At 32.2% G+C, this 18,839-nt stretch overlaps 1 protein-coding gene across 2 annotated transcripts in view; it reads left to right on the top strand.

Annotated features, from left to right (window-relative positions):
• LOC106460621 (protein spinster homolog 1-like) overlaps nucleotides 1-18,839 on the top strand; it is a 40,319-nt gene that overhangs the window by 7,033 nt on the left and 14,447 nt on the right. For both annotated transcript variants that reach the window (XM_022387384.1, XM_013920347.2), the window contains exons 2-7: nucleotides 3,363-3,565; nucleotides 3,874-4,025; nucleotides 10,773-10,839; nucleotides 13,440-13,576; nucleotides 14,337-14,465; nucleotides 15,688-15,883. In XM_022387384.1, the coding sequence (XP_022243092.1) occupies nucleotides 3,363-3,565; nucleotides 3,874-4,025; nucleotides 10,773-10,839; nucleotides 13,440-13,576; nucleotides 14,337-14,465; nucleotides 15,688-15,883 (884 nt within the window). The remainder of the gene's footprint in view (nucleotides 1-3,362; nucleotides 3,566-3,873; nucleotides 4,026-10,772; nucleotides 10,840-13,439; nucleotides 13,577-14,336; nucleotides 14,466-15,687; nucleotides 15,884-18,839) is intronic.

Raw genomic sequence — 18,839 nt, 5'->3', positions numbered from 1 at the left:
CAGAAACTAATAACAAAATATGATAAAAGTAATAAAACTGAGCACAGTAATGTATAATAAATACAATTCAATATAGACAAAAATTTGTGTGCTCTTGTAAAAGTCTTTGTTGAAATATTTTCATTTTTTATGGCTAATAAGTGCAATGAGTTTAGAACACTAATTAACAAATAAACTAAATTTAAAACAAGTGGAAATACCTAAATGCTGAGTGATGGTGTAAAAAAAACATAAAAAAAAACAAAGTGTTATAAACACCAAACTTCTACTAAAGAAGTTTTAGATTTTAAGAAAGTGGAAGAAGTAGGAAATAAAAGGAATCAGATTGAGTTTTACTTTTCTTTCTAATCATAACATATTGACTAGCTTTGATAGAAAGAAAAGTTAACTTCTTTGAAGAGTCTTCAAAGTATGGTACTCTTCAAAGTGCCTTACGCAGAGATGAACCTTGCACTGCTTACAAGTCAACTTAATTAAACCTCTGTGGAGGCACAATCTGCACCTTTTTTTTTATTCATCAAAGGCTGAAAAATGCTTCCCAGGTGAGAGCCATTTCTGTGTGTCTGCCAGAACTGGTGAATAGATACTTGACAAAGAAGAAGGCCCTCCTCTACTTTCAATTTTAGATTTCATGAGAGATTCCAATAATTGTAAACAGAAGTCCTCCTGTTTTTACTTGCTAATTTTAGTTACCTGTTTGAAAAGAATAAAAGAATTAACAATAGGCAGGTCAACAAATCTAAAGAAAAGTTTCTTATACCATTTGATAGTTTTATGTGGAATGGAATAATAGCTAAGAAATTGATCATTAAGATCAACCCCTCCCATAAACTTGTTGTAATCCAAGATTAGTTGTGGCTTGCTAATCATGTCACTCTGTCTTCTTGTCACTTCCTTTACTGTAGCATTATGCATTGTAGAAAGAGCATGAATATCTCTTTTATCAGTCCACTTTAGAGCAGTCATTGAGCCACAGTTGAAAAACTGTGACTCTTCCCTTTATAACTTATCTGGAAACATGTCTGGGAATTGGGCCTTTCCCTTCCTACAAGTGCCACAAGCATAAGTGCCAAGTGAAAGCAACTTATTAAACAGCGTTGGGGAAGTATAAAAGTTATCAGTAAAAAGAGAGAGTCCCCTTCCAAGGTACTTTTCCATGAGAGTCATTACAACTGTTCTTGCTAAGCTCATGGAAGGTACAAATCCCTCTTTTACTAGAGTATATTCTAAGATTTAAATAGTATCCAGTCACAGCTTCTGCCAGAACCCAATGGTTGATTCTCCACTTGGTAGGCTTGCTAGGTAGATATTGCTTAAAAGAAATTCTACCTTTTGTTCCCAACATTTGCTCATCAATAGAAAGTACCCTAGAAGGGTTATAGTGAGCTGGAAAAGCTGCTAGTAGATGATGAAGCACAAGTCTGACTTTGAAGAGTTTATCATGCTTAGCATAAGTTTTAGGTGGATTATTAGTATTTCCATTGAAGTGAAAAAAGCGAGCAATAGTTAGGAATTTTTCCCTGGAAAATATTGAAGAAAACCAGGGAAGATGAAGTGAAGGAGTGGTAGACCAGTAATCTGTAATAGATGGTAAGTGAGTTATACCCATAGAAATAGTTAAACCAATATAAGCTAACATTTCTTCAGAAGTAACATCATTATATTTCAGCAGTTTCCTTTTCTTCCTGACATCATTGTTTAGGTGTTCCCATTGCTAGTGTGCAAATCTTTGTTTCTTCAGCAATCTTAGCAACAGTGCTGACAGAAAAAAAAAATTGTTGAAAAAAATCAAGAGGAGTCTGACACCTACTTGCTTGATGGGAAACAGGCTCCCCTCTGTTGAAGTCCCCCAACAATCTGGGCTGCTCATCTTTGAGGACTTCCCATTTCCATTCTGCACTACAGGCCTGGGGATTTTCTTGTGTCTTCTTGCCTCTAGCCATTTTGAACGTTGATGTAGTGCTGGTCTTGGGAAGATCACTAACCTCAGATTGTTGGTGGTCATGAGGAGAGTCTTCTTCCCTTGAAGGTAAGTCAGGCTCCTCAAATAAAAGTTATTCCAGCAATGCTGGTTCTTGCTTCTCTTCATTTTTATTTATTGCAGCTTCTTCCAATCCAGAAAGACACTCTTCTTCAGAGGAAGAAGCAAAAAACAATTTCAGTGCTTCATCTAAAGAAATATTTTTCTTTTTCCTAAGCATTGAAATATTTTCCATCAGAGAAAATTAAAATGCTATTAATATTCAGTTGACATATTGAAAACATTATGCATATCCATTTGAATTATTGAGCTTTTTCTTTAAGAATATATTTAATAAATGTACATTTTGTTTGTATGTGTACGGACATAAGCAAAATCACAAAGTAAAGTAAAAACTAACTTATATGATGTACAGCTAAAGAACCTGAATTACATATTTATCATCAAAAGTAAGAAAAAAACTATGGAAATTTACTAATTACGTGTTATATAAAAATTGTGTTATGTAAAAAAAAGCATACATTTTACTTTATGTGAGATCCAAATAGATGTTGAGAGGTACTTCAATCTATCTCTTTATTCTTGATATCCAGGAGACTAAAAATAAAAGCAAGAAATTATTATTTCTAACATATTACTGAAAGATATCACTCCATGTGTGATGGTGATATATGTGTGTACAAACTAAAACAAAATAAAGTGATATCTAATTTCAGTAAAGGAATCTTGTTTTAATTATTCACTCTTAGCAACATAACATCTTTGAATATCTATAACTATTATGTAGAGGGTGTTGCACTCCATGGGTTCTTTCCAGGCACTTCCCAAAGGGGGCTCATCTAGGTGAAATTTTGGACCAACTCCTCCACCACTTCAACTTGGAATTCTAGTTAGATATGAGAGGAGATTATGTAGCATATTGGAAGTTAACATTTTCCAACACTGAAAATGTATTTCAGATAGATACTCACCTCCTTTCACACTTTCCACTCTTCTTCCTCACCTCCGGTGCATCTTACTTTCATTCCTAATCTTGAATAACAACTGAACAATCAGAATAGAGAGAGCCAGCTGTGCTAGGAGGTACTGTCACACTCCTATTGGTGGTGGGCTGTCACATGCTCGTTTGCATGCATCAATGAGGCAATAGTATGTGGAAACTTGTGAGATTAGGTAGGAGCCTCAAGACTTTTGGTGAGCAAGAAAGTTTGCATATAGAGAAAGAAGCACTGAATCAGAAAAGCTAGATGTGAGTGGAGTGGAGTATCTATCAGAAATACATTTTCAATGTTTGAAAATGTCAACTTTTACTACAAAAAGTTATCCTCAGTAGATTCCTCAATGATTAGAGCTCATAAGATATTGTTTCTTTGATTTGCAGGGGTACTAACAGATATCCTAAGTTATTACAAGTTAGATAATTCAGAAGCAGGACTGCTCCAAACTGTTTTTATCGTCAGCTACATGATTATGGCTCCTATCTTTGGTTACCTTGGAGACAGATATAGTAGGAAGCTCATCATGGGTTGTGGAGTTTTGTTTTGGAGCTTGACAACTCTTCTTGGATCCTTTATACCCTCTGGGGTAAGTGGACAATTTGTCACAATAGTTGTATATTTTTAAATGAAAATCCCTAAACTTTGAAACGTGTGTATCAGAATAAAAGAAAAATATCAAATGCTAGTAAGTAAAAGAAGTATTCACTTTCATTTAAAAGCAAAAAATTGGTAAGATTTGTTATACTTTCTTGGGTATAAATGAAGTTAACCATGTATTAATCTACTATTTCCTCATTTTATGATGTGATTGTAATTTCATATTAAAAGAAGCTATATTTGTAATGATGTACACATAGCATGCTACGAGGATTTATATATTGTTTTTGGTTCCAGTATTTTGGCCTCTTCATGGTGTTGCGAGGCTTCGTTGGAACTGGTGAAGCCAGCTACTCCACTATTGCTCCAACCATTATAGCTGACTTATTTTTTCATTCAATGAGATCAAAAATGCTTGCCATTTTTTATTTTGCCATTCCTGTAGGCAGGTAGGTTATATAAACTTTGATATAGCTAATGCTTATACAGTGTATTTCTGTTTCCACTGGGATATGAAAAAACATAACTGAGTAATTCTGAAAACTGTTCATTTATAAATTTTAAATGACACAAATGATACTATTAGTTATTATCATTAAAGCCTTTTGAGCTGAGATATATTAATTAATCCATTGATCTATGTTAAGGAAATTCACAACTGTGCAGGTAAATATATAAAAGTAATGCACAGGTAAGTTAAAATAATTTCAATAAATTTCCTTAGCTAGTAGTACTTAATTATGTAAATATAATAATAAAGCAAAACACGATTGTAATAATAGGAAGTATTTATTAAACCTTTCAGATCTTCAAAATTCCATCATCAGTAATCTAAAGGTACAAAACAAACACAATAGTAATTACAACAAAAATATGATATAATTGGTAAGACATAAGTAAACAATTTGAATACAAAAAGTGTACTTATGTGTTACGAATCATATCATATTTCTGTTGTAATTACAATTGTGTTTGTTTTGTACCTTTAGATTACTGATGATGGAATTTTGAAGATTTCAAAACATATAATAAATTCGCTTTATTATTATTAAGTTATGTTTTCCAAAAAATGAATCAGTTACTTATGTAAATATGTATATGAACAAATACAAGCTGACATAGGTTTAGTACACTATATTAACTCAGTAAGTTTATGGGTTCAGTTCAAAGGGCCTAACACATAATCTCCAAAGTACATTTTGGTTATCATATGTTACATATGTATATATGTTGCTGCTATTTACTCATAAATACTTACATTTTAGCTATTTTTCTTAAAACATAGAAAATTAAATAAAATATATACAGAAAATAATGATCATTAGTACTTATGATGTTACAAAATTGTTTTGCACTTCTGCATTATACTTGCTACCCCTTGTTGAATCTCCCACATGGAGAGGGTAGACAAATTAATTTTTGTAGATTTTATATATGTATTTTGAAATAACAAAAAATTATAAATTACTAGATTGAGACCACAAATAATCTTTATTTTATTTGGGTTTTTAACATAAAATTATGAAGGTATTAAAAAAATTAATTTATGTTCAGACTATTGCCTTGATCATCACACTTCAAACTCTCCAATGGTATAATGGCTTTCCCCACATTAATAATTTAGGAAGAGTGACAGTATTATGTAGTTCAAAATGAGCACATTTGATTAGTTATAAACATGTATGTCAGATAAGTATATGTGGCTTCTAAATCTCAAGTCCATGTATAGAAGGTGAGTGTGTCAGGATTTAGCAAAATTTATTTTCTGTGTCTGGGAAGAAATGACCATAAGGAATTGGAAAGAAGGATGTATAAACACAGTAATTAACTTAGTTTCTGTTTAGACATAGAAATATACTGTATATGGGCACTATTCATGTTATAGAAACCAAAAGTTAAGATATGTGAATGCTTGTGCATCACCTGACAACAGAAGTCAAATTTATTAATTTTTTTACAGGTTTCTATTGAAATAAAACTTATATAATATATAATTTTGAATTATAATGCTAATTTCATTGGCATACATTGATAGTAAGATTGTTTATATAAATTTTTAATCCGCAAGACATGCAGAAAAGGGTACTGATAAGCCTAGAGTTAAAATGATTTTAGAGTCTCATCACTTCATTTACAGTCTGTGTACTCACATCTGCTTATGCTATATTTGATGAACATGCATCTTGATAATAGCCCTGTAGTGTAGTTTCCATTGCAGAAGGCTCCATCATAAAGTTCTTATGTCCAAAACATACAACTCCTTCCTGCTTGCTTTCCATTACCCATCTAGCTTATGTGGACAACAGTTTCCCAGCACCCATTTCCACTGTCTGATTACACAGAAGTCCATAATTGTTGCATCTGGCAACTTGAATGGTATGTCTTCATGTGGAATAGCATGAATACCTGGTTTCATTCTCCAGGTGCTTGATATATGCGAAAGTTGAATGGGAGGTATGACTGGAAGCCTTATCTTGCTGAACCCATACCTTGTTGTCATCTTTTCAATATTCTTCTTGATTATGTTGTGTACTATTGTCTGGGGCAAGTAGATAGCTTTTACCATTGACTTTTGTGTTTGTGAATTCTCACTTGTTACAAGATGCTGCACTTTATTTACCTTGGATGGGGGTACAGTTGCGGATCTCTTTCTGTATGATTCTGATGTCCTAAATTGATTTATGTTCCTTTGTTTTTCCAATGCCATTAAGTACAAGGGATATTCCTGTTTTGGAAATTCTAAATCCCAGATCTGAACACATATTTATGATCTTAGTCAAAAGTGATAAGTTTTCAGTGGCATCACACTTTCTCTGAAATGCCAGACAGTGTCAAAGTGCTGTTATGGTACATGCTGCTCTGCCATGAATTTATATTGGTGGTTGTTGTCACATGACTTGCTGGAATGCATATCAAAACTCGTTTTAATATAACATACTTAACCCTCTGTAATCTTGCCAAATCTTATTTTGCTTATACACATCATTCCATATTTTACTTTTTGTTAATGGATATCATCTCATAGTAAATATGTTTTTTTATATTATTAACATAAAGCATCTGCAGTAGTAATAGATTTTTGTCTGTGTTATCACACAACTTTACACATTATTAATAGTTTGTTTTACATCATTAATAATAACATCTTACAATTCAGTTTCACAACAATTATCTCATTTTTGTATGGTTATTTGTTTATGTGTGTGATTATTTAGTTACAAAACCATAATCTAGAAAATCAGACCCCTTATTTAATACTATATTATTTATAAACAATAGAAAGCCAAAGTTTCAAGTTTTAATCTATCAAATAATGTATTATATTGTGTTGTTTTCTGTACAGAAAATTAACGATTTCGAAACAGTACTACTTCTTCTCATCTAAAGCTATTTCAATCCTGGTCTGCACTCTAAGCATTGCTAAAAATAATTTTGCTACAGCACACTGGGCTTTATACCCCATCAGTTTTGTGCCATCTCAGAACATGTACTGATCGTGTGACTACTCTCCACCAATCTTATTGTGCCATCTATGCTGGCACAGCTATCTCTCTGTACTGTTCTAGGACAATCCTCAATTTTTTGATTGGCATTCTAGTGTGTAGATGTGTGTTTTAACTCGCTCTCCATGTGACTACAAAATTTTGGTTGTGCTTGATCACAAATTTATATCAGTTTTAACTTCTTGTGTTTGATTTCCCTTGTTTCTATTTTTTTGTTTTTGAAATATTTCTGTTTTCTGAATTGTAATTTGTTCATATAAATTCGAGATTTAATATGGCAGATGATGAAATTCCTGTGACAGTCGACAATGGTTCCGACACAAGTCCCCAGGTCTCAGAGTCGACGATGTCTGCTGGGGAAGCACAGGCTTTAGTTCGTGGGAAGTTTGTGTCTTACATTTGGCCAACGATTTCTTCCTTTCACATTACAATTTTTGTGAAGAAGGATATAACTACTAAATGGAAATTTCTTTCTACAGCACCTTCCATCTGTTACTTTGCCTTCATGTAATCTCCTGGGTTAGGTATTGTTATCTATGATAAATTTTTCAGTGTGTATTCCTCACTCTCAGTAGATATACCCATTTTTAGTGAGATTGTGTGGATTGACCTAATTTCCTCAGATGATAATTTAGGTCTTTAATTTCTTTGCTCAGAAGTTGGTAAGTTAGATTTTTATAATTCTTTTACCTTCTAAGTTACTTCAGTTTAAATTTGCATTTAGAGTTTGATTATTACTTTCTTTTTTGTTTAATTTTCAGTATATGTACGGATTTTGCACTATAGTTAATGCTTGGGTAATTGGCCAATTTTGTGGGTGTGTTGGTTCATTATTTATACTTCCTTTCACTGTTTATGTTAGCTAGCTTGTAAGTTCCTTTTTCTTTACTACTAGTCGCATCTAATTAGGGATTTGATTCAAGTCATATTTTATTATTATTAACTGGGTGCCTTTTCATTCTCATTTTATTCAGAGTAGATTTTACTTTTGTGTCCTTTGTCTTATTGAGTGAACTTATAAGTTCTATATTTACATGCCTGCTACCTTCTAAGTTCTTTAGTGGTTTTGTATTTTAGGTCAAATTTCATAGTTTTGCAAGTTCATTATTTTTATGTACTTTGTAGACTACAAATTTCTAGGTTTTGTTAGTTTGTTAGTAAAGAGTACTTTCTCTAAGTATGTTTCATTTATGTGTCTTTTTGGCTACGCTTCACGACAGTTTTGTGGGTTCTATTGGTTCTGTCTTCAATTCCACTCTCACCCTATCCACTTCCCAGATCTCCTTCCATCCTCCTCAGGATTGTATTTCTTCCAGTCATCTTGCTTAGTCTGTTCAAGATCTACTACACAAAGGGGCTGTTGAATGGGTGGTACCCACTCAACTGGAGTTTCACTCCAAGCTAATTGTTTTCCCTCGAAAGATGGGAGATTGGAGACCCATCATAGACCTGTCCCGGTTGAACTCTTATTTGGAGTCCTACCTCTCTCTTTGGGGTTTTTCCCCCCTAGGACTCTGGAGACCAATTTGTCATGACAGATGCCTATCTTCATATTCCAACTGCTCTAGTATCATATCATTTTCTTCTGTGCAATTCAGTCTTTCTTTAGCTCCATTTGTTTTGTTGATTGGTATGCTCCTTTGCCCATCATTTTCACTCATTGGGTCTTCAGACTCTCCTTTTCATGGACAACTGGCTCCTGCTCTTCTCTTCCTGTGCATAGTCAATCAATCACACCTGTTTACTGCTCTAGGTAAACTAATTGGGTAGGGTTTTCTGATCCAGTTGGAGAAGTCTATTCTTAACCCCATTCAATATATTATTCCATTGGTGTATTGTTTTTCAATTCCCATCTTTGTCAGGCCTAGCCTTCTCCACTTCAGCTCAGGGATATGGAGTGGACAGTCTCAATGGCCCTACCTTCTCCTTTTCTCCTTGCATGAGGGTTCTTTCTCTTTTGGGGTTGTGGGCTTCCTTCTAAGCTCTCATTTCTTTGTGTCAAACTCACATGTGTTCCCTTCAGTGGATGCTTCTCGACCAATGGAACTTCTCCCATGAACCCTTGGACCATCTCATTACCCTTCCCCCTGGGATCAGGGCTGTTGCTTGGTGGCTCGACAAGGAACTGACCATGGTGGGGGTTCCCATTCCTCCACCTTATCTGGAGTCTCATATGTTTACTGATGCTTCCCTGATGGGTTGGGGGCTATCCTTGATTCCCAAGAGATTTCAGGTCGATGGTCTGTCAAGGAGGCTAATCTCCATTTTCAACATCCTGGGCTTTTTGGCAATTTATTGAGCTCTGTATCATTTTGACTATTCCACTGTTGCTATCTATATCACCAAGCAAGGTGTTTTCAGACTCTGGATCTTCTTTACTGGGCCAATGACCACTACATGGCAATCTTGGCATGTCACATTCCTGGTGTTATGAATCTGGTGGCCGAACGCTTATCTCGACCAAACCAGGTTCTCCCCACGGAGTGGTCCCTTCTTCATTGAGTATTTCGGTGGGTATATTCTCCACTGGGAACATCGCATATAGATGTGTTTGCCACTCACTGGCAAATTATTTCCTTTTGGTCTCTGGTTCCACACCCTTCAGCTTTGGGAGTAGATGGGTTCAATCAAGATTGGAGGGGGGTCTTCACCCACATGCCTACCCTCTGATCAGACTCCTCTTCACAGTCTTTTCCCTTATCCAGACCACTCCTTGTTGCATCCTGCTTGTTGCTTTGTATTGGCCTGCTCAGATGTGGTTCCCTCTACTCTGGTTCAGTTTGTTTCAACAATGTAAATTAAGAATGTTTGACATCAAATGAATATGATCTGAACCTTTTAAGCCATGTGTATTAATGTTTGATTTCCTAATGATAGTGTTCCAATTTAGTTTCAACTGGATTAGTGAACTTATAGATTATCAATGGCCCATGACAAAGCTGCAATACTGCAATATTGACCAAATGAAGCTACATTCTGGAGATATGGGGCATATTTCAATAACTGAATTGTATGTAAATAATGGGATGTTATTTTACATACATTAATAGAATAGTATGAAAATAACCTTATTGACAGTGGATTTTATGAGAAATTGTAACACCTTTATTATTTAATGGCTGAGAGTGCTTTTCCAGTCTGTATACTGCTATTCTCTCTTCATTGTCGTAAATCAGGTTACCAAAGCTTAAAAATAAAACATTAGCAAAATGTTTAAAAAATATATTGAAAACAAACTCAATTACACAAGATCTATAAGAGTAAATTTAAATTCCATTAACAATCTCTGGATTATTTTAAAACAACACTTATTGTTATTAAAATATTAGTTAATCTATTAAAATCTGTAAATACCTTAAAGTTATTTATTCAAAATCCTTTCAGAATTGTTTTTAAAAACTTCCATAGAATTTTTTTGTCAAATTCTCACATGTCCATAAAAAAATCAAAATGTCTATGTCAGTAAACTATGGGTTTGATGCTCAGAATATTTTAAAGAACTGTAACAGATGTTTACAAGAAAATTTAAATTCTTTGTTTGTCTGACAAGTGTGTATTCTTTCAGAATGAAATTTTATACAGTTGTTGACCTGTGTTGTATGATGTAACAACAACAAATCCAAATTATACATGTAGTCTTGGAAGGAAATAGTTTCGTCTCTATTTTTTTTAAACATTTTTACTTTCTTGCAGTGGTCTTGGATACATTGCTGGGTCAGAAGTTGCTCACCTTTTTGGAGACTGGCACTGGGCCTTAAGGGTATGTAATGTTAAATCATAATCAATAATGTTTTGATAAAAGCATGAATACCAGAAACTGTTGTGAAAAAGTAAGTTTGTGCATGAAAAAGTAAAGCAATAACAATGGTGGAACAAAAATATGATGATGAAAATATCTGTCTACTCACTTGGAGAAATGATCATGCAATAATATTGAAAGCTGATAATCCCAGAATCTTGGGATTGTAATTGTCAACCATCTTGTAATTTTTTGTCTTTCTAAACTTACTTTTTTATCTCTAGTAATTAAAACAAATTATTTCTGTATAATCTCCTTTTTATATGTGCACACATTTGAATATGTCTTTATTTGGCAATTGTACTTCATAAGTTTTGTAAAAAGCATCAATGTTTTGAAAGGCAAGTTCAACCCTACAGTGTTCTGAAGAATTTGTATTACAATTTATGACATGGATCTACAGTCATTGCATACTTTTTTACAGATGCACTAAATAAGATTGGATGAATACCTATATATACAATTTAGCATCTTGAAATACTGAGAGGAAAATGTTTTCACTCCATATCTCGGAGTAATAGTGTGTGTGTGATCAGTGACAAGGAGATCTTGTTCAATTCTCACGGAGTGTGTGATTAGTTACCATGAAATTATCTTCATTTCTCCTAGTGACAGTGTGTTTGAGATTAGCTCCCCGAAACCAGGCTTGGTCGTTTTGACCAACGTTGTAACCGCTATCTAACTTTACAGACTATAATTCTGAATGTACTTTGTAACCAGGTGGCATAAATTCATGAACAAATTTTTAGTTAAATATTTAATTGAAAAATCTGATTTTTTATGTACAAAAGTCTTATAATAGTTTCTGATAGTCTGCAAAACTTCATGAGGATACACTTATATTACCAAAAGTTAAAAAAATGACTAATCTCTTGGTTACTTTGGTGGTTACGCATTAGCTTTGGGCCTAATCCGTAACCAAGGAATTAACATAGACTACTGATGAAGCTACAATCCCATGATGTTGTTAATTCGAGCTGATTTAAAAAATGTTTTTCTTTTTATTTATGTTCTGTTATCTAATGTAATAGGTTTCTAATATTAACATTTCTGTAACTTTTGTTAAAAATATATCACAATAAATAAAAAATATACATAGAAAACAAGAAATTTAATTAATACTTATCTCAGCAAATAGGCCTATTTGAACTCTTTACAAAATACATATTATCTCCCAGTGAGTATAACAGGGTTGTTGTTTTTTGTACATATCCTTGAAAACCTGGAAAATGACATCAGACATTTTTTCAAAATGGCCTTATAAACATAGATAGCCCATGAAATTTATTACGTTTGTTTTAAAAGTTCAGAATATTATGGTTACTGCTTTTAATCTTGTAAAAATTAAAAGTTTTTTTGTTCAGGAACCTAAAATTAAAAATGAGAAACTTGGAAGATCATAGAGGGTAGCAAGAAAACTAAAATAGGCAATTCATGCATCATGTGATACAGAGAAATGAAGACTGAGAATTTATTTGAATATCTTCTTTTAAAATTAAAACATAGAGTTTTAAATTATAAGCTATAATTTTTACATTTCAGTAATTTTTGTTAAAAATATATTACAATAAATAAAAAAATTTACATAAAAAGCAAGAAATTTAAGACTTAATTTTGCAAATAGGCCTATTTGAACTCAGGAATTTACTTCAGTAAAACTGCTTTTTTCCACTGTGTTGGTTGTCCACAAAATAAATAATGTTACTTTTAAATATTTATTTTAAAACACAAAACATATGTCAGGTACTAAAACAGAATAAAGAAAAAGTACTATAATTTAACTGGCTTTTTAACTACACTATAAGAAAGCTGGACACTATGATGGCAAACAATGAAACTGAGGCTAAATACCTCTTTACTAAATGCCAAAACATACTAGCCTTATAAAAGTTATTGAAAGAAGAATTTTCACTTTCTATTGATTATAAATAATCCAATAACAAATATCAGAGAGAAATACTGACATTTTTTAAAGACAGAATAAGATAGGATGAGTGTGACATGTGGGTTTGACTTTTATATATTTCAATAAAGCAAGAAGCTTCGAGATTAGAAATTTACACTCTAGCTTGCCAGTATCTGTTCTATGAGTGTATAATTCATGGAAAACTTGAAAGACTGTTTAGGTCGAAAGAAAATCTAAAATTGGCAATTTGGAAGGTATACGTGTCATGTAGTACATTGAAGTGAAGATTAAAAATTTATTTAAGTATCTACTTTTGAAATTAAGAAATTAAAACTTATAAAATTTTGAATTATAAACTATGTTTTAATCCAAGCCTTTTTGCATACATTGATAATAATCTTGTTTATTTAATTTTGATTGTAATTCTGTAGAAGAAAATAAAAAAGTCATGACGTACACATATTGACCCACCCAATTGCAGGAGGTTAGTTTCATAACATATGGACAACAAAGAACCATTATCATACCTCTTAATGTATATCATTCTTAAAGGATTTCAATAACACTGGAATATTCATAATAATGCAGCAACCCATCTTTAATGTTTTTTATTCAGTGTTTATAATGAAACAATAATGTGTTATCATTGCTACAGGTAACCCCAGTTCTTGGTTTCCTGTCTGTCATATTGATTTTTACTACACTTCAAGACCCACCAAGAGGTGAAGCAGAAGGTGGTTCTCCTTTAAAAAACACAAATTTAAAAGAAGATTTGCAAAGTATAATTACCAAGTAAGAAGGTTGTTCTTTTTCAGTAGCTGCTCATGTAGGAGAATGTGTGTCTTAAGATTCCTGATTATAGTTCATGAACATTCTGTCCTAAAACAATTGATAGTGAATCCTGCTCAGTAAATAGTTATTGTCAATTCCAGTACATACATGGTTACTGCTAAGATAGAGTCTGCTTTGGTAGGACCAGTCATGATTGACACTTGGCATGTTTGTGTTTACCATCCTGTTTTTATCTTGCCAAATGAAAATTTAATTGTCCTAAAATGTTGATTCTAAGCCAGCCATAAGCAAGAAAAACTCTGTTAAAAGTAGCTGATAAGCTATCTTTTGCCTAAAAACTTTAAAGGAATAAGTAAGGAAATATATTTTTTATTCTTATCTTTACAATTGACAAAATTTGATCAGAAATTTCAACTGAATTGCTTCTGTGAAGCTATTAGTTCAAACTTAATTATAAAAGTAGTGTGTTTGCAAAGTCCATTTGTAGATTTCTAAACAAAATATTGCTTAAATAATAATAGAATATTTAACAATTGAAACTTAGAAAATTCTAACTCTCTCTTTTAAGTTCTAGAAATTTATAAAACTTTACATCAATATTTATTGTTTTGTTTTTTAATATTATTTTATCTTGGAAAAAGTGACATTATTTAAAAACAAGTCACGGAAAAAATAGTTTCCAGTTGTTTTTCAATAAAACGTAACAGTTTTTGTGAAATTGATATATTTGAAACTATTCTCAGTAATATTTGATTTTCAGCCATTCCTTTATTTGGTCAACGGCAGGGTTCACATGTGTGGCATTTGCTGTTGGAGCTCTAGCTTGGTGGGCCCCATCATACATGACTTATGCCATTAATGTACAGGGAAACAAAGCTGATAAAGATGAGTATGTTGCTGAATGATATAAATTAAATTTAAACTTAATATATATTTTAACTTCAAAATGCTGAACTATGACTTCACATGTACAATGTTTTGGAGTTGTGTACTATAAAATCACTTAAAATATTTAATAGTCATCAAAGATTGCTTGTTTAGTGGTCAGTCTAGTTAGCTTTGTTGTTTTAGCATGTTACAGATTTAATGACTTCTTCCATATGTGGCCTGTTGTCAGACATAAAAGACTGTCTAGTGTTGGTAGTATTATTAATTAATTTTATATTTGTACTCCATTGATGTCGAGGCTATGGAGATTTTTAGAAAGCCTAAGTGATAGATGTATTAATAGCTGCGACTAGATGAGCAGAAACAGAGTAAAAGTAAAACCATGGGAAAGAGAAGCTCAGTCAGTGGAAAGTTATAAAACATAAAGTTAACCATCGTGGGAGTGAATGGCCTAGTGGTTGATATGTTAGAGTGAGATTAACAGTTTGAATGAGATAAAGAGAAAAATTTGTCTCATTAAAGGGTGTTCTAAAATAATTGAACCTGCCTGTATGGACTTAACAAAAGGCAGATGATTATTGGAAGTACGAAAAGCAGAAATTTTTGAATGTTCAGAATACAACTGCAGTAACTCACACGACAATGCAAATGAATTATACACGGATACCATTGCGATAAAAATAGAGAAAAAAATTTCAGCTTGTCAACTGAATTCTAGAACAATTGAATTGGCCTAAGTGGACTTTTGACAAGAAGAAGAGAACTGTATAGTGTTTAACATACAACTATGATCTCCATAGCATAAAGAATTTGTACACATGTTTAACTTGTTTCTAATATATATACATATATATTATTTTAAAAACAGATAGGGTACGTGCTGTTCATTTATTGTTGAATTTATCGCGAACAAGTCACATACACCAACTGTAGAAGATTCCTTGGCCCAACACACCTATATATTTACATTAATATATATATATACACACACTATTAAAAAGTAAGTTTCCGACACTTGTGATGAGATATGAGTTGAGAAGGTTGAGGCTGAAGTACCTTTTTCAAAGCATCTTTTGTGTTTTGAGTATAAGTTTTTTATTCTTTTTAATGTCTCTTCTTGCTTCTTTTAGATATTATTAGTAGTTTCAAGTTTTTTAAATTATAATCTACCTAATATGCATGCAATTTTACGTTTCTGATGCCTTATTATATTATCTTTTCAGAGTCAGTTTAATATTTGGAATAATCACGTGTGTAGCAGGTATAACTGGTGTTGTTCTTGGATCTGGAGGTGCACAGTATTACCGGCGCTTTAATCCTTGTGCTGATCCTCTGGTTTGTGCTTTTGGTGTTTTAGCCAGTGTTCCACTAGTGTTTGCTGGTATTGCTGTTGCTCACAAACAAATCTCTGTGTCTTGGGTGAGTTTTTCTTAAAGAACTAATAAATTTTCAAATTTTTGAAGCTTTGATTTATACCATAGTAGTTTTGAAAAATAATATACCACTGTAAAAGGAAAATAAGTGTTTAATGTAGAGGCTAGGTCCGTTTATTAGTCTGACCTGAATTTGAGGGAAGACATTTTTGTTTGTTTTTATCTAATTTTTGTCTTGGCCCATCCTTTTGCATTTCCTATTTTGAGGAATGCCAGCACTGATCAGTAAAGTTGAGTTATACCAAAGCAAGAAAAAAACAATTACATCTTTTTTCGTGTTAGTAATTGATTTAATCTTTGTATTTTTGCTTTATCAATAGATACACTGGTATATTGTTGGGAGGGTCAGAGGACAGGCAGTTGTACTGCTATCAATAAATTTTGAAATAGAAAATAATGTATGTAGAATTAGGAAATATTAGAGTTTAAATAAAAGTAAGTTGAAATGTCGACATTTTTCCTGCTAGATGTTCATAAATTCTTCTCTTATTTTTTTGTGTATGGTAGAAAATGTGCTCACAGACAACTCATTGTACACCATGTTATATTAAACTGTGTGATACATTGCACAAAATTGTTAAAGGATAATAGGAAGCTATTACATTTTAGCTATAAGAATGAAAAACCACTGTTAAAAACAATGTCAATCACCCTCTCAGTTCATTTTTGTATGTATAAGGCATGTGATATGAAGTGAAGATTATTAATCATTTAGCTGTTATTCTTAAATGAACATTTGGTAGAGGTGGTATTTCACTTCAATACAGAGTAAGGTTACTATTAACGGCCAGGGCAGCTTGGAACCAATGTTACTTCACTGTAACAGCTGTTTTTAGGGCATCTTTTTTAATAAAATTTTGAATTAACACAATGACTTGCACAGAAGAGGATATAAAGGGGTACCCATTACAAAAGGGCTAATAGGATGTTTGATGGCATTGAAGTCCAGAGAGCTTGCAAGCCAATCCATTTAATGTGTGTCAATAATGGTACCATTACACAGGATGTGGAGATAAATATATTATTGGTGCTTATTCCTGTTTATACCAACATAAACATCACATTTATTCATAAAAGTGAGAGTTGGATCTATTTCCAGATTATCTCCAAATGAGTATAACAGGATTTTTTGTACACATCTTTGAAAACCTGGAAAATGACTTCAGAGTATTTGAAATTTGGAAAATACTTTAAATTTTATAAAATGGCCTTATAAACATAAAGAGCCTTTTGAAATTCATTATATTTGTTTTAAAAGTTCAAAATATTAAATGATCAATGTTGTTAGTATTGTAAAAATTAATAGATTTTTTTTTGCTCAGAAAACTAAACATAAATATTGGAAATTCCTGGACACATTCCAATCATCATATGCATGCCTACATTTATAGAAATGGGCATCATTTTCTTATACACATGCACACTGGCTTCATTACAGTTGGTGCCTGTTACAGCATTTGTTTTGCTTAGATGGGCAATTGAATCTTATCAAAGCATAATGCATAGTTTTGTCAGACAGAGTAACAGTATTTTTCAGCCAGACTGGTAACAAGCAGCTTGTCTAGCTTGTGCCTTCTTCTGGACAAAAGTGACCACTATAAGACACATTGTCAGAGATCACTAACTCTATCATTGTGGGCTCGATTGAATTGACTGAGTTCATAACCTTAGAGTACTCATTACAGTTTCCATACTATTACTTTTAATACAGTATGTGTATCGTCACAAAATTTGTCAAACTTTCAGTAAACATTACAAGTTTTTTGTCCACAAAAAATCAGATTTTTTAATGAAGCATTTTTACTAAAGATTTGTCCATGAATATATTGAGTATATTTTTGGCTAGTCCGAGTAAAAAGTGATTTTCATGTTGAGATTAAAAATATTTTTCTTTGTCTCAAAAACTTCAAATTTTATTTGGATATTCTCTAAAACCTTCTAAGTATATTTCAAATTATTTTTCAGTAAAACTTTATTTTCTGTTATTTTCTCCACCTAATTCTGTAAAAGGTTGGTCAATTTGACCAACCTTGTAACCACCAAAAAAATTTGAAATAAATCTAAATTACCATTTTTTTTTCTAGAATCACTTCATATTGTAACATTAAATTTCATTTGTTAATCCTAAATAGTTCTAAACTTGTGACAATATATATATTTGTTTTTCTTAATTTTATGTTTAAGTTTTATTGTTTTATTGTCCTTTGAACTGTGTGTAACTAATTCACACTATATAAGTTGTAAATCACTTGGAGAACATGCAATTCATGTTAAACTATCAAATTACATAATGCACAAGTTACTTGCAAGCTGCTCACGAGCAAAGAAATTTTTATTATTATTATTCTTAATTTTACCTAATCTAACTGTATCTAACCTAAAAGGTTTCTGATTTTTACATTTTAGTTACTTTTACCATAATAAATAAAGAATACACATGAGAAACAAGAAATAAAGTATTTACCTGAGTCTTCTTTCTTTTTGCTGTGGACTGTCAATGATGCCTAACCCCACTTTTTTATACTAATGGTAGTACTGCACTAAAGAATTTTTTATTTAATTAAATAATTCACCAAAAAATACAGAATAATAACATACAAAAAGCAGACAATAGCCATTAAAAATTCATCTAAACTTGTTGATGTGTTTCATATGGGAAGTAAGCTTGAACTGAAAGTGAAATAGACAATTCTCTGTGCAGAAAACAACATAATATTATACAGCATTTGGTAGATTAAAACCTTGGTTTTCTATTGGTTGTAAGTCAGTGATTCAAATAGGGGTACATGCCATGTACCTAGTTCTAAGTTTGAATTTTTTCCCCATTGATTTAGCGCTACTGAAGATGTTTATTAAACCTATTGTCATGGGTCAAAGGCCATGTCATTGCGTTTGTTGACTTACATTCAAAATTTTATTGAACTACAATTTTATGAATTTAT

Source organism: Limulus polyphemus, unplaced genomic scaffold, assembly GCF_000517525.1.
Source record: "Limulus polyphemus unplaced genomic scaffold, Limulus_polyphemus-2.1.2 Scaffold804, whole genome shotgun sequence".
Classification (NCBI taxonomy): Eukaryota; Metazoa; Arthropoda; class Merostomata; order Xiphosura; family Limulidae; genus Limulus; species Limulus polyphemus.
The sequence above is the reverse complement of the archived record's forward strand: the minus strand, read 5'-3'. Positions and strand labels throughout refer to the sequence as shown.